The 26,360-nt window shown below is 38.0% G+C and overlaps 1 protein-coding gene and 1 pseudogene across 1 annotated transcript; both read right to left on the reverse strand.

The window, feature by feature from the left end:
- Positions 1-525: 525 nt before the first annotated feature.
- LOC122864574 lies at positions 526-5,965 on the reverse strand. Its single transcript, XM_044172144.1, has 6 exons — positions 5,667-5,965; positions 3,251-3,396; positions 1,815-1,879; positions 933-1,097; positions 742-846; positions 526-650 (listed from the first exon to the last, which is right to left on the reverse strand). Exons 1-6 carry the CDS (start codon positions 5,784-5,786, stop codon positions 607-609), a joined length of 645 nt encoding a protein of 214 aa, XP_044028079.1. The 5' UTR covers positions 5,787-5,965; the 3' UTR covers positions 526-606.
- A 135-nt stretch (positions 5,966-6,100) lies between these two features.
- Positions 6,101-13,049, reverse strand: LOC122864568 (annotated as a pseudogene).
- Between the last annotated feature and the right edge of the window lie 13,311 nt (positions 13,050-26,360).

The following is a 26,360-nucleotide window of genomic DNA, read 5'->3' on the forward strand; positions in this document are numbered from 1 at the left end:
TAGGTGATAATCATGCTCTAAGTTGCTTATTCCCATAATGCTTTAGGGGATGTAAACAGGACATATAAGGCCATTGAGTCAGTGAGTTAGCTGTGGGCTACAACTTGAGCCCAGCTGTTTTTTGGCCTATATTTGTTATATTTATTAGCAGCTCCTTTTTGCAGTGTACCCATGGATGTACAGACAACTGTCACTGGATTATTTGACACGATTCTCAGACAAGTTTTGCACTTATAAGGAGCGACTTTTTTCTCTGATCTCGTGATGGTCATCAGAGATATAGATATTAATTTTGTAAAGTGTAAGTCGCACTGATTTTTGACACAAACTACAATAACTAACTCCTTTTTGTTTTTAAAATACCTTCATGCACCTGCCCCTTTCATCTCACACAGTATCTTTGACTCTCTCTCCCTCCCTGCTCCCCTTTAACTCTCCTCCTCACCCATGGGGAGGCGCCTTACAGTTTGAAAACCTTGGTCTTACACCATCACAAAAATCCAAAAACACGGACCACACGTTTGATGTTTTGAGTAACCTTTTGTCTCTTTATTTCCTCAGTTTCAGTTTGAAATATTTGTCATGAAAGTTTTTTCTTTTTTTACTTCAGTTGAACGGCATCTTAATGCCCTCGCCTTCAGAACAGAAACCTGCAGAGAGAAAGACAGAGAAAAAATTCAGCTCTGTCTGATATCACACATCCTGATTTCATTGTTTCAGACAGGTTTAAAGGTGAAGCACCTTTCTTGGGGTCGTAGTGGAAGTCTGGTTCTCTGGCGAAGCCGAGGCAGCTCGCCTGCTGCTTGAAGTGTTCCAGGTCTGAGTCCTTCAGGGTCGACTCGCTGCCTGGAAACAAAACAACAAAACAAAAATGGATGAATGTTTCGAATATGAAATGAGTAATTTACTCTCTCTGACTTGTTCCTTCCTACCCATCAGATAAAGAGCACGAGCGGTGACCTCCTCCTCTTTAACGGTGCTGTTGACTTTCATAAAGTGAAGGAACTTGTCGAGGTTTCTGGCGGTGCTGTTGATGCTGAAGACCAGGCAGCCTTCGCAGCTCGGCAGCACGTGGAACATCGAGGTGACGTTGCCGACTGAGGACAGAAACAAGATGTAACAAAACAACAGTATTCTCCATCGGAAACAAATACTGTATATTCAGCTCATAGACTGAAAACCTAAGAATGTGTGCGTTGTAAACTTGTACTTTCTGGGACTTGATTTTGCGCATGACATACAACCTTGTCAGAAGACAAGACAAATGTTTTTTTTTTTACTTTGCTGCAGAGGATTATGTCACAGTTTGTTTAAAAATGTTTACAAATTAAAACGTTGACCTGATGGTGGCGCTAGATGGAAAGTCAGAGGATCACCAAAGTTATTACAGTTCATCCTGAGGGGAGCATGAACGATGAAGCACATTTCATCACAATCCGCCCAACAGCTGTTGAGAGATTTCAGTCTGGACTAAAGTGGAGGACAGACAGACATTACCATCCCTAGAGCAACGCTTGTAAAACTCTATGATGGAAATGATGTCCACCACTTATTTATTTTTGTTTATTCTTGAATTTTTAAATAAAAAATGCCAATAAACCGTCTGTACGCAGCTAAAATCTAATGTTTCATTTATAGCAGTGTCATCCACAGCTGCTTTATACAGCATTAAAACACTACGGGCATCTGAAGGCAGCAGGACGATGTGTGATGAATCTGCAGCTTTTAATTTGAAACGTGTCCGACCCCTGACCTCCCCTGCTGGATTCTGTGACAACAGAACTAACAAACACGTAGAAACTCGGGTAACTTACGTGACGCTGTTGCAGTGTTGCCGTCAATAGTTACGTTGACTGCTGAGGCAAAGCAGGTTCCATTTCTGGAAAAAAGACAGAGCTGTTTACGGACTTCTCGTCTATGTTGGCTCAAAAAGTTAAGATTCCTTCCACTGAAGAAGACTGTGATACGTTTGAAAGCTCTGAAAAAGGCTAGTTAGCGGACCTTGAGTTAGGATTGTTGTGTCAAACCATTTCCGAGATCAAGAAGCTTAACCTTTAAGCCAACACAGACAAGAAGTCATACAATTACTATTAATTACTATATAACTCTTGAGCATGTCAGCAGATACATCTCCATGAAAACTGGGCAAACTCCATCCATTGATGAAGACCATGTGATAGGTCCGGAAAAAGCTAGTAAATGGACCACGAGTTGGGATTGTTTTGGTCTAACTACTATTTCTAAACCCAAAACACAAGAGCTTAAGTGTAAGGAATGGGTTAAACAGTGTTTTGTCTGCTCTAATGTAAGCTGCTAACCATAGCATTCCCAGATAACGTTAGCGTTAGCTAGCTGCATTATTTTGTGGGGTTACAGGTAAAGTTAGAAAAAACCCAGTTCAGGACTGGAAGATCTGCTGTGTGGGAGCCGGCGTCACAAAGGTTGCAGATGCTACTAACCGACAACGTGAGAGTTTACGGGAATGTTAGCGTAAACCATTCTCTGGTTTGGATTTGGGGAAGTGACTACCATCGGTCCATCTTCATCCTCAACAGTATAAATCTAACTTATGCTAATTTAACTTATGGTAAATGGTAAATGGACTGCATTTATAGCACTTTTCTCCACTCAGTTCCAACCAGGAACCTTCTGATTACTACACAACCGCTCTACCTCCTGAGCCATGCTGCCCCACAGTGTCTACATGGATACTTGTTAGCTTTAGCCTCAGTCTGGTAGCATGATATCATCAAGTTAACGTTAGCTAGCCAGCTAGGTTAAGCTAATAGAATTGATGGTCGCTGGTTAAAAATTAGAAGCTGCTTTTGTCTACTTCTGTCTGAAACCAAGGACTAGGAATTACAACGGTAAATATGTCACTGTCGTCATTATGAACTGCATAAGTGCCACGCTAGGATGGAAAGCAGTACGTAACAGTAATAAGTAAGTAGAACTAAGTAACAGCCCGTTACATAAGGGTCATCAACTCAGCCGCTGTAAGTTGAACTTAAGTTGCTTCATGAGGTTTTAGTGTGACAGAGTGATAAAACTGCATGTTATAATTAGGAAATATGTGAGCCAGGAGCAGCAAATAGACAGAAAGAAGGAAGGAAAATGGACCCAAGAAGGCAAAGTGATCCCTGTCAAATGTGTTGTAGGGGGATTCTTTCCTCAAACGTTTTCTTAATTATGATTTACAGAAGTTATTATGTTGTGTATTTGTACGGTTCATGTTGCAGTGTTAACTCACATCTTGTTCTCCTGAGACATAATAACGCCAGAGGGGCTGAACGGTGACGGAGTGATTTTTATCCAGGAGCTCTCGGTTGACTTCAGGATGGAGTTGTATATGTCGTTATCAGTGTAACCCATGATGAAGTTCGTCCTGCCGTACATCTGCACACGAGCATGAAGTCAGTCAGTGAGAGCACACACAAACATCTTTCATTAACCGAAGAAGGGCAAATGTGTTCGTAGCTCTTAGTATCGACAACTGTCAAGTCGGGTCAGAAGTGTAATCTTGTTAACTCATTCTTTGATCAGCTTGTTCATCTTTAACATTATACTTTTTCCAAAATTTGTGGACTTATTGCAGGATTTTTGTTGTTGTTGCAGAATAACACATTTATATTCCTCTAAGAAAGCTATCTTATTGGTATTTTGTATAGGTGCTGAAACTTATTATATTGTACAGGCAAAAGTACCAAAAATTTTAAAAGACACCCATCCCTAACTGGGAGCGCTTTCTGACGAAGGTAGTGGAAACCTAAAATATGCGTTAATCAACCACCCAACTTCATGCATTATAGCACAATTGTCAGGAAGTTGCTGATCCTGCTGCTGGGAGCAGCTAGAGCTCTCTCTTTCTCCGTCGCCCACTGTGGTGGGAAGATCTAGGCTAAATAAACAGACTAATTGTTTCAAACGGTGTTCTTCATTATTGAATAGCAGCAAAACATGTAGCCCTTCATTAAAGACATGAACTCTGTCTCTCTCTCTCTCTCTCACACACACACACACACACAAACAATGCATCCTTCACATCTTAACAGTGAGTTTTAACAAAATAGTTGCCTACATGTGTAGGTCTATACTCTCTTTTTTAGCCTAGTGTTTGGATAGGTCCACAGTTCCAGGATTTAACCTATTTCAAAGCGCTTTGGGCATCGACCAGCTGAGTTGAAAGTGTGCTTTACTTAATGCGCTTGTTGCTGGTAGCCAGCATGGAGAGGGTGTGTGTGTGTGTGTGAGAGAGAGAGAGAGAGGTGGACTATTGCACGCAATGTTTCTGTAAATTATTAATAACTTACACACTTACCGCCCGAACCTGTGATATTTTCTGGTAAGCTTACCTGAACCCGCCCGACCCGCGGCTCAACCCTCAGGTTGTGGGTCGACCCACGTCACTAGTGTTTAGGTATTTAGTTTAAACTGACATATTATATTTTGAAATACAATCATTTGTAATTAAAGTTTAACTTAATAATAAAATAAAAATATTCCAATATTACATTTTTGCAATTTAACACATTTGATTTGGATGTGTTTTGCCTAGCATAACACAAAGACTGGAAACAGGGAAACTACGTCTTTCTCAGTACTGAGTACGCCGAGTTTGAACTCGTGTCCGTGGGAGTTCAAACGTCTGAGGACAGGAGGACGCGGTACACTCAATTAGCAACTGGAACAGTAGCATTCATGCTAACATCACAGCCGCTCTGATTATTAGGCTACACTTCAACACAACTGTACAACTGTTCTGTGACAAAATACCTCACATCAAAGGTCCACTAACATGATTTGTTTGGAAAAACAAAAATATACAGTTCCGTCAGAGCTTTGTGAGAAGCAGTTAATACGTATTTTCACTTGAAAATAACTAAGTTCTGCACACAACCTTGAACCACTTCCCCATGTCAAGTCTGCGAGGACTTGGTCATCCGCCCTGTTCCCCTCAGCTGCAGCGGGTGAAGTCTGGGAAGGAAGTAAGCCTGCTGCATTTAGGAGGGGGAGCTTGAGTGTTAACCACAAACACTGGAACACAGATTCTGGGAACTTTCTAGGAAGTCTGTACAATCTAAATAAGACGTAAGTGAGGGGGTTTGGGGAACATAGTTTTTATCCAAAAGAGTATAAAAAGTTGGGCATTTTGACGAGGGCCAGATTTTTTTAAGACAGCCTTTTACATTTCTCTTTGATTGACTTGATCCTTTGATGCTCAGTTATTACAAGCTAATGATAATGATTTTGCATGTTTGATAAATGCTTTTAATTTGCTTGCTAAGTTTGAAGATGTTTTCAACAATGTAATCTTGTTGAGAGACATTTAAAGGGATATTTTGACTATTCCTTTTATTACATTCTACATTGATTCTACAAGCAATTATTCTAAGAATAAAAAAAACAGTTTTTACAATTGATTTTGGCTTCTCTAATAACCATCTGGGTAAAAAAGTCCACTGCACTATAAAACATTTTTTTTGTTTTTAGCAAGTTGCTGCACTTCTTAATTCAAACAGAGATGGTAGCTGGATGGAAAACAGAGTCACATCTTGGCAAATGGGATTTTAAAAAATTGCAGTGTATTTATCTTTAAGAGAAATGTATGCTAAGCTCTGACTCAAATGTAATGCTAATGCTAATACATGGGAGGCACAAATGCTTACCATGTAGGGGTCAACCAGAGACAAAGGCGTGATCAAGGGTTGGCATTCTTCAGGTGTCAGAGCCGAGCTGCTCAGAAACAGCCCCACAAGCAGGAAGTGACTGCTGAACCGCAGAGTCATGATGCTACAGCTGGTCAGTTTCAGAATGTAACTGGAAGCCAACACACAGCCGTTCAGCCTTTATAGAAGAGTTACACGCTTCTGGGTTTTTCCATCATTTACAAAAAAGGGATTTTTTTTTTGTTGCCCAAAGTTGGGTAAGCAATATTTCACTCTCAGCGTATCTCTCTGCCGGTTCAAAAGGGGATTTAGGGTTTGCTGTGGTTGTTGGATTTCATAAAGTCATTGTTGGCTTTGTGTATCAATCATTTACTGATTTGTTGACTTGCCCTTGGCCACCCACAAAACACAAATACACTGAGTATACAGCACAGCACACGAGTCCTTCAATCCAGCTAAAACCTGGACTGAGACACAGCCTGAGCTCTGCAATTAATATCCAATACTCCATTATTTACTGGGCTGCCTTCAACTCGTATTTCACAATGAATGCGAAAAAGTGAAAACATTTAATATGCTCAATATGTGCCCGAATTCAGGTATTTAACAGCGTGAAGAACACAAAAAGGTTTGGACTGGCAGCTGCTGTGGACTGAAATGCTTTTTGAGCTTAGCGCTCTTCATCAGGCAGAGTCATCAGATTTACGCTGTAAAAACCATTGGACAGTATCAGCTTTGGATACTGTAATTGGACAGAAGAGTCCAATTATGGTCACTTCCTTCCTTATTTTATTTCTTTCTTGTTTTTATTTTACCAGATTTGAAAATGTTTCTCTGCTCAAGACTTTAAGTATTGTTAACGTAATGTTTTTTGTCAGGTAAAAAAAAAAAAACATTCTTTGTTGTTGTGTGTTAGCTATGAAATAAATACTGAATTAGCTAAAAAAAATACAACCTGGTTGACGTTCGTGCAGGTGATTTTAGCTTGTTGGAGGAACTGGTGTGATGTTAGCCCGATAAAACCATGTGAAACAGATTGTAATATACAGTGGTGTGCATCAGTAATGGAGATAATTGTTAGTTGCAACCCTAGATTCTTTTTTTCATTATGTCTTATTAAATTATTTAATATGGAACACTTTGGGTTCCATAGTCTGGAGCCAGGCTGGCAGAGAGCAGGTTAGTGGTCTCGGTGGGAGCATCCCCGGTCTCCAGAGCTCTCCGTACGTTCTGCCAAAAGACTCCCGTGTGTTGGCCGACCTGCGGCCAGCTGGAGACCAGAAAGAGATGAAGATAGGCCGAGTCAAGTCAGACAAGTGCTGCAAATGAAGAAGAGGAAACTAATGTCCATCCAACAGGACTGGATGTCAAAGTCCAGCAACTTGGTTCCCTGTTTACTAGGAGGAAAGGGGCCGCCGTATTGGTAGGCGTTAACCTGTGTTTGGTTGTCTTCATTCATTGGATAAAGCCGGCGTTAGAGCAGTTACAAGTGAAAGGGTTACCAGACATGTCCAGGTATGTTAGTGCAGGGAGAGACTGGAAGACCGTTCTGATCAGTGTCAACCGGCTGAGTGCAGACAGGTTGACCTGGGTCAGAAAGATCTGAGCTTGTTTTTGGAAAGATCGAGAGCCTGCAGGTTTGGGATTGGCTGGAACAGTTCAGGGTTTAGGATGTGAGACATTACTGCTGATTAGCTGAAGACTAGTCAGGTGAGGAGTGTATGTAAATGTGTCTGGGTGTGGTGTGTCGGCGAAGAATTTCTCTGCTGCAAAGTACTCTAAATATTTCAGACCCTGGTGAGATAAATATGGTCCATTAATTGCTGTTTTTGATGATAAGCTTCCTCAAAGAAGGCACATTTAAGAACGGTAGCTCATCATTAACTTGATGACTCAAGCTGTTTATAAAAGCAGGGAGATATAGTGTCAGACTTTCTAAGTGTGGCAGTCCTCTGAACATGTCATGAGTTCCAAAGTCTCCTTTACGGAGTCCCTTAAAGTCATTCCTGTTCATTTTCAAAATGTGAAGGTTCTGCAAACCTACACTGAAGGTATCATACAAACGAAGAATTGGATTTCCTTCAATATAGAGCAATCTTAATTTCTTAATGTCTTGAAAAGCACATCCTCTGAGTTTTGAAACGCGACTGTTGCCGAGAAAGAGTTGCATTAATCTCGTCAAATTTAGGAAGTCAGAGCAACCTAACTCTCCGATATGAATGGAACTCAGAGATAGGACTACGAGTGTGGAGCGTCGTCTGATGGCGAGCGGCACTCTGGGTAGAAAGTTGCTGTGTAATTTCAGTTTCATGAGCTGATTCAATGGTCTCAGTGAATTCTCAGACAGGTCGATCGTGTCATTACCGACTAAAGCCAGCTCAGTGATTTTAGAGCAAGGCTAAAGCAGTGTGTCGTTTAAAACGTAGATGTTGTCAAAAGTCAAATCAAGACTTCTATCAGACCTTTATCGAACCATTCGTTCACGTAGCTCAACCAGAGATACGCCACGGACTCCGCGCTCTGAAGCATCATTCTGTACGTTTCAAAACTTATTTCAGTTCCACTTAAATACAGACTAGTCAAGCTCCTTAGAAAGGGCTTGCCTGTTGTAACTTAAGCCCTCTAGTGTTCATGAACACTAGAGGGAGCCAGCATTCAGATAATGGATCTGAATTGATGCACTGAACCATCATCAGACACAGATCTCAAGGGGGGGGGGGGGGGTAAAGACCAGTACTCTACTGCAGTATAGTTTTGAGGTTCTGGCCTTTCACTCCCTTTATTTTTACAGATTCAGATTTTATAGAAGTCTGCCTAAAAGATCAATCTGCACTCAGAGCAGTGCAATATAAGTAAAAGTCAGGACAATCACTGCTGCCACTAGCCCTTAAATGTCCATATTTATGTGCCATTATTTATTATCTAATATGTGATTATTTATTAGCATGTACTTTTCTTGTAATAAATAATAAATGCAAAACAAAAAAGAATGATTTATTGGAAACCATAATGAGCTTTTTTTTATGATGCGACCAAATCTTTCTTTTCTCTCCACTGGAAGCTGGACTTGTAATCTTTCATCTAAATCTGCTGTATATACATAAATATACTTATGTATGATGTATACTGAAGGTAACGTGTAAAGGTGTAAAATAATTCAAACACAAATGTATGGCGCTCGTCTCTGACAGCTTAGGTTATCTATTGACGTTGTTACTGTTCCATTGTCCAGTATTGATCATGAATACAGCTTCTGAGAAACAAAACAGATTGTTTAGAATTAGACTGAGAAACAAGACGAGCTAATTCATGCTAATGCTAACATGTTATATCAACTTTGATGCTCATACTAATCCAACAGGACATCCAGACACTGCGACTCCGATCCTGCAGGGAAACAATGAAGATCAGGAAAAGTTCATTCACATTAATTTACTGTCAGTTTAAAAACCTTGTACCCACATTTGGTGATTTTAATGCTCACAGATATGTTGTGAAGAGACATTTTTTTTTTGCTTTCATTTAAAGATGCTCTATTTCATTATAGCGGGGCTTACGTAATGAAATACAGTAAGAGCTTCACTGGGGGACAAGGCCGCTACAAAATAAAATAAAAATACTCACCAAAAAGGACTAAAAAAAGAACAAATGAAAAACTTAACAAGATGTTAATCAGTGAGCTTTATTGGTGCTGGTAGGTGTATTTTTTTTAACTTTGGACAGCTGTTTCCAGTCTTTATGCTAAGCTAAGCTAAGCATGTCCTGACTCCAGCAGAACACACAGACATGAGACTGATGTCCATCTGTCTCACACTTTGAAAGAAAGAGAATAAGAGTTTTTTGGCCAAAATGTTGAACTATTCCTTTAAAACAAGGCTGTTTCAGAAAAGTTTATATTTTTGACCTAACAGGTGGTGATATGATAACATTATGGTAACAGTATGAGCCGCATGTTGCAGGAGCTTTGCAGAATCACCCCACAATCTGCCCGACCTTCCACCTCACCTGCAACAGAGGAAACAAGTTATTGTCAGAGTTCAGCTTTAATTATGTTTGAATTAACACTGAAGTTTTGGGAACATTTAGAGGAATATTTAGGTGATTTCAGCTACCGCAGACTGCTGAGTAACAAGGACACTGAAGCCTACTCTAATCCTCCACTGCTGAAGATATGAGTAACTAGTGTGATTGCATGTTACCTATAGCGCCACCATGTGGCCACATATAAAGCACTTTTAACTCATGAACTGTATATCTGTGGATTCCTTGGATCAATAAGGCTCCAATCACAAGATTTTTGCCATTTTGCCATTTTTTTCACATATTCTCCGACACGTTTCATCTTCACCATATTTGGATCAGCCTGGAAAATGGTATCAGTTTGTTTTTTAATATTTGCTACAGAAATCTGTCTTATCTGTCTCCTGTAAGTCTCAACTGCGAGATAAGGCATACATTCATACATGTAAAGCCTTTGTTCACGCTGTGATGTCTTATTGCTGTACGTTGGTTTTGTTAATAAAAATGTAAAAATGAACCGAGTAAAGTCGATTACTCACATGCGATGAGGAGCCAGGATGATGAAGGTGATGATGATTTTTGGACTCATTGTATTCACTTCTTCTTCTGTCTCTGCTGCTGTGGACTGACGCTGAAAAAACGTCTCATTGTGTGAAGGTGGAGCTCTGCTGTCCAATCAGAGGCTTTGTTTGGCTGATGACCTGATTGGACGGGTGTCAGATGAGCTCACGTCGGGGAATCTGCTCTTGTTGATTTAGGCTGATTCTAAACTTTTTACAGTTTAAAGTTTAAGCAGATCGGTTTGTGGATGACGAGACGTGCTGTGTTTACTTGACCCCACAACATGCTGAACTCGCAGTCTGGAAAGTTTGACCCAGTAACACCCTGTGGAGATAAAAACAGGACTTTAACTCGTAAAATAACCTGCCAGTCCCAAATGAATATTAAAATGTATTTTATATCTCTCATGAATTGAAAATGTGTAGGTGGTGCTTCACATATAGTAAGTTAGCAACTAGCACGCAGACATTTGCACAAACAAGTTAAGGTCAGTTGCTAATAAAGAAAAAACACTCAGACCCGCACTATGAAGTCTCACATGGTGAATTCAGTAAAATGTACATTTCTACAGCCATAATCCCATCTGTACAACCAGATGCACTTGGGTATGTGTACCCATTCGTAACCTCTGGAGTTTGGTGGATACACAGAGCACGTTTTATTCATAGTGACATAACTTTATTTATGTATCATGTGGAGACAAGATGAGAAAACCAGTTGAAAGTTGAATTATTAATATTTACAGCTGTACATAGGCACAACAATGAATGGAATAAAATCACTTTGTATGTACATATAGACTGGATTATAGTTTTTCTGACATTTTTTGGCTGTATTTGTATGTATACATATTGAAACAATATTTTTTACAACCTTGAACTGGTCTATAATGATATTTTGAGGGATTATCACCCAAGACTGTGTCTTTTTTCTTGTACTTTGGGTTCGTGGCAGCTTTATGCTTTGTTAAATTGACAAAATGAGAAGTCAGCTACAGCTGAGTTTGTGCTGAAAGAAAAGGACACCATGCACGTTGCTAAAAGTTGCTAAACAAAGACAAAAATAATGCATTAAAAGATGCAAAAATTAAGCAAAATCAACCTGGACTCCAGAGGGTTAATCCTCCAACTTCAGTTTTACTGTTTAAGATTATTTCCCCAGGTGGTTTAAATGCAGGGTGAGAAATAAATGGCCATTAAATTCAATGACACAAACAGTCAGCACATGGGGAAATCAGGAAATCAAACCCCCTTTCCTCTCTCTCCATCTAATTTTCCTATTCAGTCCATTCTCTTCCAAATCCTAATTAAACCAATCCACTGTGAAAGAGTTAAACCTTTAAATCCTCATGTGGGATAATAAAGCAGCTCGGGTTTTAAAAGCATCACACAAAGGAGAAAAAAACAATTATCTTTCACCAAAAATTAAATATAAATATAAACAATGTAAACTGTTTTACAAAGAGGAGGAGTGCTGGTTGGTGGTTTTATTATTATCGCTGAGGAGGAAACATTACGGCAGTAATGACAACATTAACAAAAATCTGTAACTCTGGGAGGCTCTGCCCGCTGTGCTGATGAGGAATTAAACTGAATTTAATAGAGTTTAATTAAAAAGACAGAAAAAGACCTGGTATCACTGAGTCACATGAAATAACAGTGCGTTTATGTATCAGCAGGACTATAAAATCCATCCATCCATAGAAACCGATCTACGTCTGGAAGGAGCAACAAGCACCGTTTCCCTCTTCTCAGCTTTCAAATTTTCAAGTTTTTTGACATCCAGTGATGGACAGGAAGAAAGATTTGTGTGTCATCAGCATAGCAGTGATAATTTATGTTGTGTTTATCTGTCTATCTACGATGTGGAGAAATACAAACACTGCCACTGCCTGATGCTACTGTCGCTAGTTTTAGCGACAGTAGCTAGTAGTGGTGGAAGAAGTACTCATATGTTTTACTTAAGTAAAAGTATGAAGAAAATACTCAGGTAAAAGTCCTACATTCGAGATTTCACTTGAGTAAAAGTAAAAAAGTATTAACAGCAACATGTACTTTAAGTATTAAAGTACTTGTTGGGCAGAATGGTCCCTTTCAGAGAGTTATATTGTTATATAATAGTATATCATATATGTTACAGCTGGTGGAGGTGGAGCTCATTGGAACTTTTTCATGAACTGTTGAACAGTTTAATCCATAGCACAGTATCATATTTTATAAATTAATCATATGTTTTGTTTGTAAAATTTTAATCTGTAAAGTAACTGTAGCTGTCAGACAAATGTAGTGAAGTAAAAAGTACAATATTTGCCTCTGAGATGTGGCGGAGTAGAGTAAATGTACTATTGTTACATCTTTGGTGATTGCAAAGCTCCTCGCTAGAAATCTGCGTCCAGTGTCTCTGTGGAGGAGAATCAGGCTTAAATGACTACAATCAGGTTAAACTGACACTGAGAAGCTGGACTGTTGTAGATAACAGGACAGAATGAGGAGGAGAACAGTTCAAATATATTATTCAAATAGAGAAAAATACATCTGAGTGCGACAACGCTCATTTAAAACCCTGCTGAAGGTCTGTGCTGACTCGCCTGGCTTTACCTTGATTAAAGTGTACGTGTGTGTGTCGGTCTTACCTTATCTAACACCTGTGTAAATGCATGAGGCCTGTGAAGCGACGCAGCCGCCTGAGGGCGAAGCATTTTAATGAAGGAGATGAAACCTGGAAAAGACCTGAGCAGGTTTCTGATCAGGACCACAGAGGAAAGAGAGAAAGAGAGCGAGAGAGAGGGAAGGTAAAAGAAGAAAAACAGGAGGTGGATGGAGAGAGAGGAGGTGAGAGAGTTCGACTGTGCTCCAGTGATGCTGACACTTCCCATAATGCACTGCTTAAAAAGGCATGTTTCATCAGCAGATGATGAATCCTAATCATTCAGGTGACCTCCTGATCTTTCCTCTAGCACCACCGTCACCGTCAAAAATGTAGGTTTTTGGTTAAGTATCTTCATCAGATCCCCCAGATAAGAGCAAACAAATATTATTACTTGAACCAGCTCAAGACAAGAGTATCAAACGTACTCGAATATTAAACAATTCTGCAAAACCCCGGGTTACATTCACTGCTAACGTTTTTAAATATCCATGCATTAAGATAAAGAGTTCGGTTATTAAAAACACTTTCCACCTCTCGACAGACACACTACCTTCTGCATCGGCCAGTGGTAGAAAGTAACTAAGTACATTTACTCAGCTGCTGTACTTAAGTATAATTTTGAGGTACTTTACTTGAGTATTTCCATTTTCTGCTACTGTCTACTTCCACTCCACCACATCTCAGAGGGAAACATTGTACTTTTTACTTCACTACATTTATCTGATAACTTTAGTTACTTTGCAGATTCAGATTAATAACACACAATATAACCAACAAATAAATTATGATGTATTATTATGGATAAAGATAAGTTAAGAAAGGTAACGTTATTGATCCCTTGGTGAAATTCAGAAGCTATACCAGCATTATAATGTATATATAGTAAAAAATCAGCGCTACCTTCACCAGCTGCAGCATTAAAGTGATGAACACATTAATGCATAAATAATTAGAATCCAGTAATATAATATATATTATTCTGAAATGCACCATTCTGCATAATTTATATAAGTAGTATATAAGTATATTTTGATGCTAATACTTTTACTTAAGTAAGATTTCGAATGCAAGACTTATACTTGTAACAGAGTATTTCTACGCTGTGGTAAAGCTCTGAGTGCTTCTTCCACCTCTGGCATTTGGCACTAAACATGAATCTAGAGCTGAGGAATCGTCTGTGGACATAATTCTTAGGATACTCGGCTCTGCAACCGGCCAGGCAACAAATTCAGGCGTCTGAATTAAAGTCATTTTAAAGTAATCAGCGTCAGTCTCAGGACAGAGCTGCACACGTCTTTGTGTTGTTTCTTGTTTTCTTTACACGCAACTGGTCCAAAGTGATGAGAATATTTTGCTTTTCATGCTTTTTAACAAGATAAAAATAAAGTTCTGGGTTCATGAATCCTGGTGAAGCGACAGGACGACGGTGAGTTTGAGCGACTGGCAGTGTGTTGTATGTGGTACAAATAATCATTTAACTTTACATATGAATCACTAAATATGACATTAGTATTATATTATTACACCATCAGGTCAGACAATGACTGAACACTCTTTTCTGACATTTTCAGGAGAAACAACACTTCCCAAGTTTTTTCCATCACATGATTTAAAGTTGCCCTGTGGAGTTTTTGTTGTTAACATAAGTTTCTCTTTACATTCAGTGTTTCTCACCAAAACTCATTGTTTGTATCCTTGGTCTCTAACAAATGAGCATTTCCTAATAAAGCATTTGCAAAGACGAGTTTTTAAACACTTTAAATCCTGCATTGTTTACTTGTTTTCTTCTTCACTGCTTTTTGGCACATTGCTGCATTTCTTCGTGCATCACCGCCACCTGTAGATCAATATTTCTAAAAATCCTTTCCCTCTTTTCCTTTCTATTTGGACATAATGAATTTACAAACCTCGGCAATCATTAATAAATGTTTATTAAGTCATTAATACAACAGTAAGTCCAATTAGTCCATTTTTCACAACCTGGCAACCCAAAGCCTGTTCTTATTAATGTTAATAACAGATTTAAAAAGCATCAGTAAATGATTTATTAACTGTTAATAAAGCCATCAGTTACAACTTATAAACTGTTTATAAAAGGTCTTATTAGAAAGTGGTTCCAATAAATCTGTAACATAAAAATCCAAATTTGAACTTCGTCAAACAACTAAAGTCGTTAATGTCTTTTAAATAATCCATAAAGCATTAGTAAGTGATTTATTAACCATTAATTAACTAAGCAATTAGTTACACCTTATTAACTCGTTATAAAGGGTGCCTCAATAGAATGTGGTACTGATTTATTATCATTAATTAATAATAGTAATTTTGCATTCTGGGAAATGCATTAAATCAGCAAAATGACAACCTCTGCTCTATAATAATAATATAATAAAAATAAATGATACAAATTCTCTCTTTTTAAGTTGTACCCCATTATAGCGGCTTTATTATGTCACAGAATTGAGAATTATGAGATACCATCACATGATTTTGATGCATAAAGTCATATTTAAGAGGAACCAATGACCATGTGTGTTTTATTATTTCTAAAGTTGTTGTAGATTTCTATAATATTAATAAAACAAACAGATTAATTGATTTGAATTGTTCTTCTAACAGCTGAAGTGAAGTGAGATCTGACAGTGTCGGAGGATCAGAGGAGGATTTTTGTCTTTGATCGTCTCTGTTTCATCACTTTGCTAAGAAGGCCCTCGAGCTGTTCTCATTTATTGATGAAGCGGCCGATCAATACATCATGTAGCCACAAATGATAGCAGCGCTGCGTGGAAGTGTTCAGTGATTCATAACGGACATGCTCTGCAGTGGCTTCAGTCCCACAGCTGCTGATTAATTGATCAAACGTCTCTAATCAATGCAGTCTGATCCCTCAGGTATAACTCTGCTGAAATGAGGAGAAAAATGTTGTAGTAGATTTATATTGTTGATGCTCAGCCCACAGTGACTTCATTAATTTAACACACAGCGGATGAAGATGACAGAAATGTGTTCAGGGACTTCTCATCTTCTCATACAAGTTTGTTAACGTGGACGTTAATATAATCGGTTCGTATTCAGGATATTTAATGTTCTCTTAATGAGATGCAGATATATGAATCCCAGACTTTCATTCTAACATACAGTAACACCTGTTTGGCTGCTTACTATAGAAAAACATTCGTGGACAACCAACACAAAGGTCCGATTTTTGCTTTATTGTGTGTATTTTCAAACTGTATGTTTCACTTTTAACGTTAAGAGAAAAGGCTTTTAAGTTGAAGACTAACTGACGACTCTGATGGACGTAACGCTATCTTGGGTAACGAGTTCAGCTGAGTGCACTTTAACCTCTCAAAATAACGTATTTAGCTAATGATATGCAACACTTGGCCTTGGAAGTAACACTCAGTTACTACTGTAGGTAGTAAGTTAGCCGGACGTGCTAACGTTAGTAGCTTACATTAGAGCAGATAAACACACTGTTTAATCCATTCCTCACACTTTTCACATGGTTTTGTTTTTTAAAGACTAAATAATGGGAGATGAGCAATAGGTGGCGCTAATTCTCCAGTCAGGTGCCATCATGATTACAGAAGAAGAGGACACAACGAGATGATGCAATGAAAAGAGCGCCCGTCAAACCTCAAATGGCGGGAAAAAAATGTAGAAAACATGACGTTTCTGTTAGTTTCATGTGTTAATGTGAGGAAGGTTACAGCCTCCTCATCGCTCCACACACATCTGATGTGTCACATGCTTCATGCTTTGTGTACGTCATCTTTCAGTCTGTTTCCATTGCACTTTGTCGCATTTTGCTTTAATCGATACACCGACTTTTCCACCTCAGCCAAGATGAAAATTTATTTTGCGATATTTTTAGGTTTTTCTGATTCTTCTTTGTTTCCACTCAAGTTTCTTTCTGCACATAAAAACTGGTGGATGGAAACACACCTATTGACACACCTGCTGTAGTTATTGTTGCTGTGATATGATTGGACAACCACAGTTCCGGGGAGGGCTTTAGTTAAAGGCCAGATCTTTTGATCTTTTGTGATGTTTACAAGATCCAGGTCTTGTAATTATGAGATACTGAGTCAGAATTACAAGCAAACCCTCAACAAACAGACACTACTAGCATTTATTCTTTATCCCACATCTACACTGACCTGAGTACAACAGGGCCATCTTCAGCTCTTCTGAAACTGCTGTTTCTTTACAATTGTTTTACAGACATATGACAAAATGTGCCTTTATAATACAACAGTGAGCAGTGAGCTGCAGGAATCCAAAGTCCAAACCCTGGAGTTTTTTTTCAAACTTTTGCAAATTTGCCTCCCTGGAAATGCACCTGTGCTAGTAAGTAAATTCTTACAAATAGTGCTAAATAAAAACAGAGATCAGACGAAGAGAGAGGAATTTTCAAGATGGAGAGCTACAGGAGTGTAAGGGGCTGAAGAGCGATGAGGAGGTTGCCCTATTCCTTCTTGACAGGTAAGTGCTAACAGCAGCACTACAACAAGCTTTGTCTGGTGCGTCATTTGGCTTAGCAGAGTGATGCGAGGCAGCAGAGAGGGAGGCGGAAGGTTTTGCATCGTGTGTGTTAAATTACCTACTGCAGCTTTAACAAGAAACGAGTGCTGCGAGGACTTTTTTGCCCTGGGTTTGACCACTCAGGCTACATACAGGCCAACCCACCTCATTGGTAACGGGGCTGTAGGCAGTCTGAAAGGAATACCTGCAGGGCTGAATAAAGTATGTCCAACGTCTTTATTCAGGTAAAAAAGTCACTTTATTTTTATTCACAGTTTATTTTCTTGTAAGACATAAGGGTTAGTGCATTAACAATACAGATGTTTATGTTGCCTTTTTTGTTTTACTACCGTTATTATGCACAATAAACATTTTTTAATTTGTTAGATTAGGATATATTTATATTTCTCTGACAGTATGATGCTGATATTGATGAATTCAGTCTTAAAAATCTTTAAACTTTAACAACAATGAAGTGATACTTCAACATGTCAGAAAATACTCGGGACTAGTCTACTAGTCGGGACTTGGTTAGCCTAGCTTAGCAAAAAGAATGGAAGCAGGCATGAACCACAACAAGGAAAAGACATTAAAGTAAACATTTACAGAGCAAAACATCAGACTACAGTTAGCTCATAGCTGGAAATACTGAAGGTTTAAAGCTAAAAACACAATTTAATGTCATATGACATAATTTCAACAAGAGCACTCATTTGAAACATCTCATATACCAGAGAGCCAGTTTCTTCTCTTCAGTGGAAGAGAAAAAAGATGATATATAATGCTCATCAAGGATGAAAAGGAGGAGGTAGTAAGTAAGGAAGCAAGTAATTAGTAAGGAAATTATAGGTAAGGAAGAGGGAGGAAGATGGGAGGATGGAGCAAGAGAAATTAAGAGGTATGGAAGGAAAAAGGATGAGGTACCTAAAGAAAGGAGGAAATAAAGGGTTAAATTACAACAACCTCAGTTAGCTGGTGAGCAGTTTCACTATTAATTTCTTTAGTTTTGTTAGTGTTTAGGATTAAATGGGAGTCTTTGCACCACTGTACACAGCACAGGACCGCGTGTTTGTCAGTTAAAAGAACAAGTAAAGCTACATCAACAAAATACTTCATCATAAATCAGTCTGAATGCCGATGACTGACTGAATAAAATCAGTGACAGATGGCCTGTACTGCTTATTGTCTAAACTCCCTGAGAAAACACAGAGGACATGGCCACAGTGTCCTCAATGTTATCTACAGCTCTGTGACCTCTGACTTCGTGCCTTTGAGCAGGGCAACAGTCCAGTGTAAGGCAACATGATAGAATTTAAGGATTTTTATAAGTTAGCGCAGACCACACAGTGTGTTCCAGTGACTGCACTGATTATAAATGTAAATTAAAAATGGATTTCCAGCGAAGTCAATCATTTAATCCTATTACAGCAGAGTCATTATAACTCACAGCACTCTATGTAACATTATTCAACTTCATGTTTCCCCTCAGATTTGACTGCAGGGTGAACGACTGGACATTTTACTACAAGTTACTCAAAAACCTTTTCTTTCAGCAATAGGCCTGCAACTAACGATTATTTTCATTATTGATTCATCTGTTGATTATTTTCTCATTGTTTTGTCTATTAAGTGTCAAAACATTGTGAAAATACCCTTCAAAATGTCCAATGTGATGTCTTCAAACTGTCCAAAACACACATATTCAGTTTCCTCTGATATAAAACAAAGAAAAGCAGCAAATCCTCACTTTGAAATGAGAACCTGCAAATGTTTGGCATTGTTGCCTAAAAATAATGAAATTACTAATCAATTAGTAAAATAGTTGTAGATTATTTTTCTGTTGATATACTAATATTTTAATTGAGTAACTATTTCAGCTCTTTTCAACAAGCACAATAAGATGATAATGTTGTAAGGAAAGAAGACGAATGGTCAAATGAAAACAAAGTGAAAGCAGTTGAAGCGTCAGACCTCTGATGTTCTCTCTCATCTCTTGGTCCACTGACCACCGAAAGAAAGGAAGGAGGGAAGGTGGTAAGGAACAGTTAAATGGAAACATTAAGTGAAAGCAGTTGAAGTGTCAGACCTCAACCTTTGTCACGGATCACCTGGACCACTGATGAACAAAGGAAGTGAAAGAAGTAAGAAGTAAAGAGAGATGGAAGGAAGGAGGGAAGGAGGGAGGGAAGAAGAATAAAATGAAAACAGAAAGTGAAAGCAGTTGAAGTGTATGACCTTGGACAATCTCTCGGACCACTGACCATCAAAGGAAAGGAAGGACGGAAGGAAACAATCAATCTATGATGATGATGATGATTTGGGAAATGATCTGCAGAGATATTAATTGAACAGAATTTGTAGTTAACGAGGACTGTGGATTTTGTCCTCTATCTCTCTAGTGTAGTCGTGTTAGGAATCACTTAACAGCCAGCATGAACAGGAAGAACAATTACACACACCAGCTACTCTTCAAACATCCATATAGACATGTATGTGTTGTGTTAAGATACACTACAAAAAATCATATTATTTGACTGAGTCATTTAAAGTGCTTTGTAGCTTTATGGATGCTGAAGGTGAAAAACAGAATAAAGTGTAAAGGTGTTGATACTCACTTAGTCTCTGTACAATCTTCATGTTCACCTTTAACAACTGTCTCTGGAGGGATTTTCAAGTAAACAGATAGGCCTATTCCCAATTATTATGGATTTAACAGCAACTTTAAACAAACTTTAAGCCTGTTTCACTGATGAATCCTGAAAAATGCCAGAAGAGAGAGTGTGTGAGAGAGGTAGGACCTCAAATAATAGACTGTATGTAAATGTATATGTACACATTTTGACTCATTAGACCCTCAGGATGTTATTACAACACACACTGCTGTGTGTGTGCAGTTACTTCAGTCCTTCCAAAAAGCTAAAACACGTTCCTGAGGTTTTTGGTCTGTATTCTGACATAAATACAGAGGATCTATTTCTGTGATGGGCAGTAAAATTTTAACACCTCGTCGCTTTAAGCAAGATATAGAGACATTTTGTCAGCGTTCAAAAACTACAGCTCCCAGTGAACAAACAGAACTGAAGCTAACCAGAAAAGGTGGAGGGACTTACACTATACAAGAAATTAATATTCTAACAGGCAGGGCAGTAGCCAGGATTTTAGGCCCCCTTTGCCACATTTGAAGTGTCTTCTATCTGGATAAAATCCAGATGATATTTAAGACACTTTACATATACTGTAAGTGCTTCTGGTGGTCAGATCACAAATCTTCTTCACCATCTTTGTTTTCTGGACAACATGTAAATCAGGGTCAACCTCCTCCAGTCCAGAAGGAGGCGCTGATCCTGATGCTGTTTGGTAACTGACAAAAACACCAGAAGAAGAAGAACTTCTGCCCTTTAGCAGTTTAGTTACAACAATAACAGTTCAGCTAGCATTAGGAAAATGCGCTGTCAGACGAGGTTCTGAGATTGCTAATCGGACAGTAAACAATGACCGGCACACGGGAGAGGAAGTCTTGGCCTGGATATCTGTTATCCGCTGGCTGCACTGGAGGCCCCGAAACATTGGCCATTGCCCACACAGTGATCTAAATTCAATGCTCCTAAAAGCCAGGATATAAGACCTTTTTGGCTTAAAAACAGTCCCACAGTAAAAAGTCAGTATTGACCCAATTTTCTTTACGGATTAAACAAACAAGATACAACAACAAGATACAACATGTTAATCGGTGAGCTTTAGAGTTGCTGGTAGGTGGATTTTGTTGCCTTTGGGCAGAGCCTGGCTAGCTGTTTCCCCCTGTTTCCAGTCTTTATGCTAAGCTAGGCAAGGCAAGGCAGCTTTATTTATAGAGCACATTTCATTACAAAGAAACTCACTGTGCTTTATATTTAAATAGGAGGATTTTAAAGTGTTTAGAGTGATGCTACTCATCCAGTCAAATCTGTTTCACTTTGTTAGCTCTCCTTCATCAGTTTGCTCACATTGACCATGTTGTTTTTAATAGAATAAAAGCTGAGCAGCCTGAGGCAAAGAGAAAGGTTTAATTCAGAAAATGTGATGCACAGACAGTTGAAGTCTGAAGATTCCCCCGCAGGAAGATTTCAGTTTTCAGTTCACGCTCACAGAGAAAAGAAACATGAAAAACACTCCTCATTACTCAGCAGACGACTCAGCTGGACTGTAGATGTGAAACATTAAATCTGTAGTCAACTCATTCTGTCTGAGTTTCTTTTGTTATTCTCTCTATGAAGCACATTTATCACCTCTATATCCAATATATGTGTATGTGCGAGGAAGACAACCCTCTCCTAAATGGACATAAAAAATTGGGCTATTTAATGATGATTGGCCCTGATTGGGTCATTTGTTGTCACTCACATATGTTGAGGACACTCTCCTACACTGCCAGTGTGATTTCCCCCCCCCTTGTCTTTAGTAACAGCTTGTTGTACTTTGTCGCTCCGCCCGTCGACCATCTGTCAGCCTTCATGTAAGATGACTCACACAGACACATCCAGATTATGGAAATACAGGCTAATATTAGATTTCCATATGACCACAGGAGACGATCTGAAGCAGCTTAATGTTGAAACGCTGTTCAAACTGAAATCTGATGAATTCATCCTGTGAATCGACGTCTTATTCCTGATCTTCCTCTTACGTGGTTTATTCTGCTGTTTGAACTCCACACAAGTTTAGAGGGAAAATCAAACTAAAGCTGTCAAAATTTAGGAAGAAGACATTGTATAAGTAGCAAAAGTGAAAAACCAGGAAGCTACTCTTGGGTTTGTACTCATTAGTAATTATACTTACTGGGTAATTTATTAGGTCTTAGTAATCATCTGTAATTATTAAAGCATTTCCTGTATTCAGCGTTTGACATAAGTTATAGTACATAAGTATAATCAGCAAAATGTACTTGAATATTTAACAGTAATGTGTTAAGATGTAGATTTTTCTCAAAATGACAGAAGTCTTTTTGTCACATTCTTTTTGTGATTTGAAAAAAGTGTCCATATTTGTTTATAATAGACGTAAGCGTTTTTAATCGGTGGCACAGAAGCTGTGGTGCCAGTTTGTGGAGATACGGCAATATTGTGCAAATTATACACAAATTACCTGCATGGCCTGTAAAAACTGATGAAGTCAGGACAGATTTCAGCGCATGTACAGTTTTTTTTTCTAGGTGTTTGGTCAAACCTGTGAAGTATTTTACAGCAAACAAGGAGGCTACATCTTTAACCTTTTTACTTTTTAGAAATTACACGTAAATACATTCATTAAACAAAAGATATGGAAATTTGGGATAATTTAAAAATATTTTCTACATTAAAGTAAACCCCAAAAATCTATTAAATTAATATATCTAATATATAATAAAGACAATGCTATTACAAAATCAATAATCAAATATCTATGAAACCCCTTAAAACATCAGCAACAACAAAAAAATCCTACAGGTAACAGAAATGAAACTTTCTATGTGAAATAAATTTACATGATTTTCAGATATTTCAACTTTTTGTTAATGGGTAGGCAAGGTTTTAATGAAAAGAAAGACAGAAAACAAGCAAGGGTCAAAAAAGTACATATACAAAATCAGGTTTGGTCCAGGAGGAAGTTTTATTTCTTTACAAAAACAAGAGCGCGGACTCATAAAAGAGCTCAGACGGTAGGCAGGAAGATAAATCTACACTTCAGTTTTGACACGACAACTTTCAACCACTTAGAAAATATAGAGGAGCTCTGTTCACACACTGATACACACAATCTGCACGTCATCAACACTGTAAAAAAAAAAGAAACAAACAGAAAGCCAGGAAATCTGCACATAATCTACACTGCAAAAAAAAAACGAGAAAAAAAGAAACAGCTGAGTTTGATGTCTGAAACAAAAATAATCTGGCCGCAATTCACCGCAATTCACAGTTATGGAAGGAAATAAGATGATAATACAGTTTAAAAACACTGAAATAATTGCATTTAATTATTCATACTTTGATAATTGTAATTTTGAAACTTTTTAAATCATGTTTTGCAATTCCAGACACCCGATTTTGAAACTTAGTTAACATTAACAATTTACTTTGAAAATCATGCACACTGAGATATTTTATTTTGAAAACCACATCTCTAAATTTATTAATAAGTGACCTCTAATAGACCCCAGCCCCCAGTGTAATTTTGCCTTTTAATAATTCATTTGAACACACAAGTTTTTCTGTTTGAAAAATCAGAAAGACAAAGATTGTCAATCAACATGATTTCCAAATTAAAATATTTCAATGTTTTGACTTCAGTGGCGTTTAAATTTGTTCTGACTTTTACTGCAGACGTTTATTTGCTTCCTCATAGGACTGTATTTAAACTGACCATTTTTTTCTGTTTGGTTTGTTTTTGAGTGTAGAGACAAAAAATAAAACACAACAAAATAAAAAAGGTCACATGTCCATAAAGCACCTACTTGAATTCTTTATCAAAACTAAAACCTTTGATAAAATACAACATTATAGTTATAATACAGTTTTAAGACTAAGAAAACGTCAGTTTGTGTTTTTTCAGTTGCAACTTGAAAAAGAACTTAACTTGTCATCACCAGATAATGATAACACTGCAGAGAGAAGGACACGCGATTTGTACGAAACCTCGAAAACGCTGTCGTGGTTATTTTTCTGTGACACAACTTTTCAAAGCTACAACAGAAAAGACCATAGAAAACAGGTGCAGTTCATCATTTAGTTGTTAAAAAAATGCATTTAAAACAAGAGACTTCACAGTTTCAGGGCATACACGTAGGCCTATTCAACAGGAAGTACTTAAAGGAGAAATCCACCTTAAAAATCCACCTTTTTAAATCCACCCAATCAAAACACACACACACACACACACACACACACACACACACACACAAAAACTAAAATAGTGATGAACTTCACACATGTACATTTTCTCCTCCTGTGGCCAAACACTGACATCATGCATTGCATCACGTTACGTCACATTTTGGACTTTACAGCCTCGATTTTTAGCCTTTAGTTCTTGCAACACACACTGTAGAGCTTCATGTAGAGTTGCATAATTTGACACTCATCAGCTGATCATTAGCTAAACCCCAGCTGCCATAGTTAAGTCTTTTTCTTGGCAGTAAAATACTTTCACCCACAGAAAGTGGTGATGTATTTAGAAGATGAAATAAAAATCAGTAACTGAAGCAGAAGTAATCAAGTATCAATCAAATCAAAGCCACAAATAAGTAAATTACATGAATTTCCACATTTTATCAAAAATGACTGAGGACATGGACAGATTATGAGACAATGGGCCCCTGGGCACTGACGTTTAGAAAGCCCCCCACCCCTCCCACATAGGAGCAAGACCCACTGACTGTAGACATGAAGTCATTCTGCATCAGAAGTCATTTAGCATTTCTATGTAGTCCATTTGCGTCTCTTTGTATATACATATATATATATATATATATATATATATATATACATATATATATATATATATATATATTATCGTAGTTTTTCGTCTCTTTGTAGTCGCTTTGTGTCTCTTTGTAGTCGTTTGATTGACTTTCCAACAAAAACAGTCTCTTCAAACAGAGGCTCTGGACCAGGGGCCCCCTGACCCTGTGCCCGGTAGGCCTGTTCAGTAATCCATCCATGACTGAAGGTGGATTTTCCCTTCAAGTACAGTGTGAAGAAAAACAGTTTGGGTAAACCAGCAGCTCAAAGGCAAAGCTCAGCTCTGAAGCAGCGGCAGTTCCCGAAATTTAACACAAACACGCACAGAATAAAACACACCAGAAAACACACCAGAAAACAGAAAACCAGTCCTGACTCCCTTAAAGGGTAAAAAACAGCAGCGACAGAGCTGCTGGATTTCTAATCCTATGTAAACAGGCTTAGTGTAAGGCAAGGAGGAAGAGGAGGAGGAGGAGGAGGAGAGGGAAAGAGGCTGAAGTGAACTTTAAGATGAGACAGAGGAGGAGGGATGAAGGTGTGGGAGGAAGACAGAATGATGAAGAGGAGGAGGAAAGCGATCAAGAGGATGAGTAAGCAGAGGGATGCGGACAGGCGAGGAGGAGGAAGAGGAGGAGAAAGAAGAGCAAGATGCAGATGGCGGAAAGAAAGACAGCAGAATTAAAGGGATCAGACGAAGGCTCAGACAAACACACAAACTTCTGCTGAAACCTGAATCAGAAACGAGACTTTTGCAGCAGAAAGCGAACGCCTTGCTCAAGAAGCTGCTCAGTTTTTAAAAATATTTCAGCAGCTGTTGTCTTCATTAGTCTGTCAGTTTGTTCTCCGAAATGTTATGAATTTGAATCAGTAGGTATGAACATCTTTCCATAACAGTCTGCGATTAAATTAAACTGAAATAAAAGTACACAAAAGTACGGAAGGTCACATAAGACAAGACAAAATTATTTTTTTTAAATTAAAAACTTAAATTGTGATTTTAACATCAAACTTATGTACCTGAGATCATAAAGAATTATTTAATGATCAACAAAAAAAACAAAGTAGATTTATCCCTTTTATTAATTTCTGCTTGATATCGAGGATACTTTTTTACTGGTTAAAAGTTTTAACTCCTTTTATCAAAAACTCAATTCATAATTTTACAAATTAAATTGTTGAAAATATTTTTGCTTTAAAAGACAGATGTGAAGTTATTAGTAAAAGTAATTTTTGGATATCAACAATTAAACTTTTTTGTATAAAATATTCAGTAGCTAACAAAGAATTTAACTCTTAATATTAAAATTGAAAGACTTTAAGTGAGATTTAAGTTTAAATAGAATTCTTTACATAAAGAATTAAGTTGTTGTAGCTTTTACCCTTTTGCACCAAGAATAGACTTTTGACTAGCTACATGTTTTACTTTAGTTAATTTATTCTTAACTCTCCTAATTCTTAATATAAT

This window comes from Siniperca chuatsi, linkage group LG17, assembly GCF_020085105.1.
Source record: "Siniperca chuatsi isolate FFG_IHB_CAS linkage group LG17, ASM2008510v1, whole genome shotgun sequence".
Taxonomy (NCBI): domain Eukaryota; kingdom Metazoa; phylum Chordata; class Actinopteri; order Centrarchiformes; family Sinipercidae; genus Siniperca; species Siniperca chuatsi.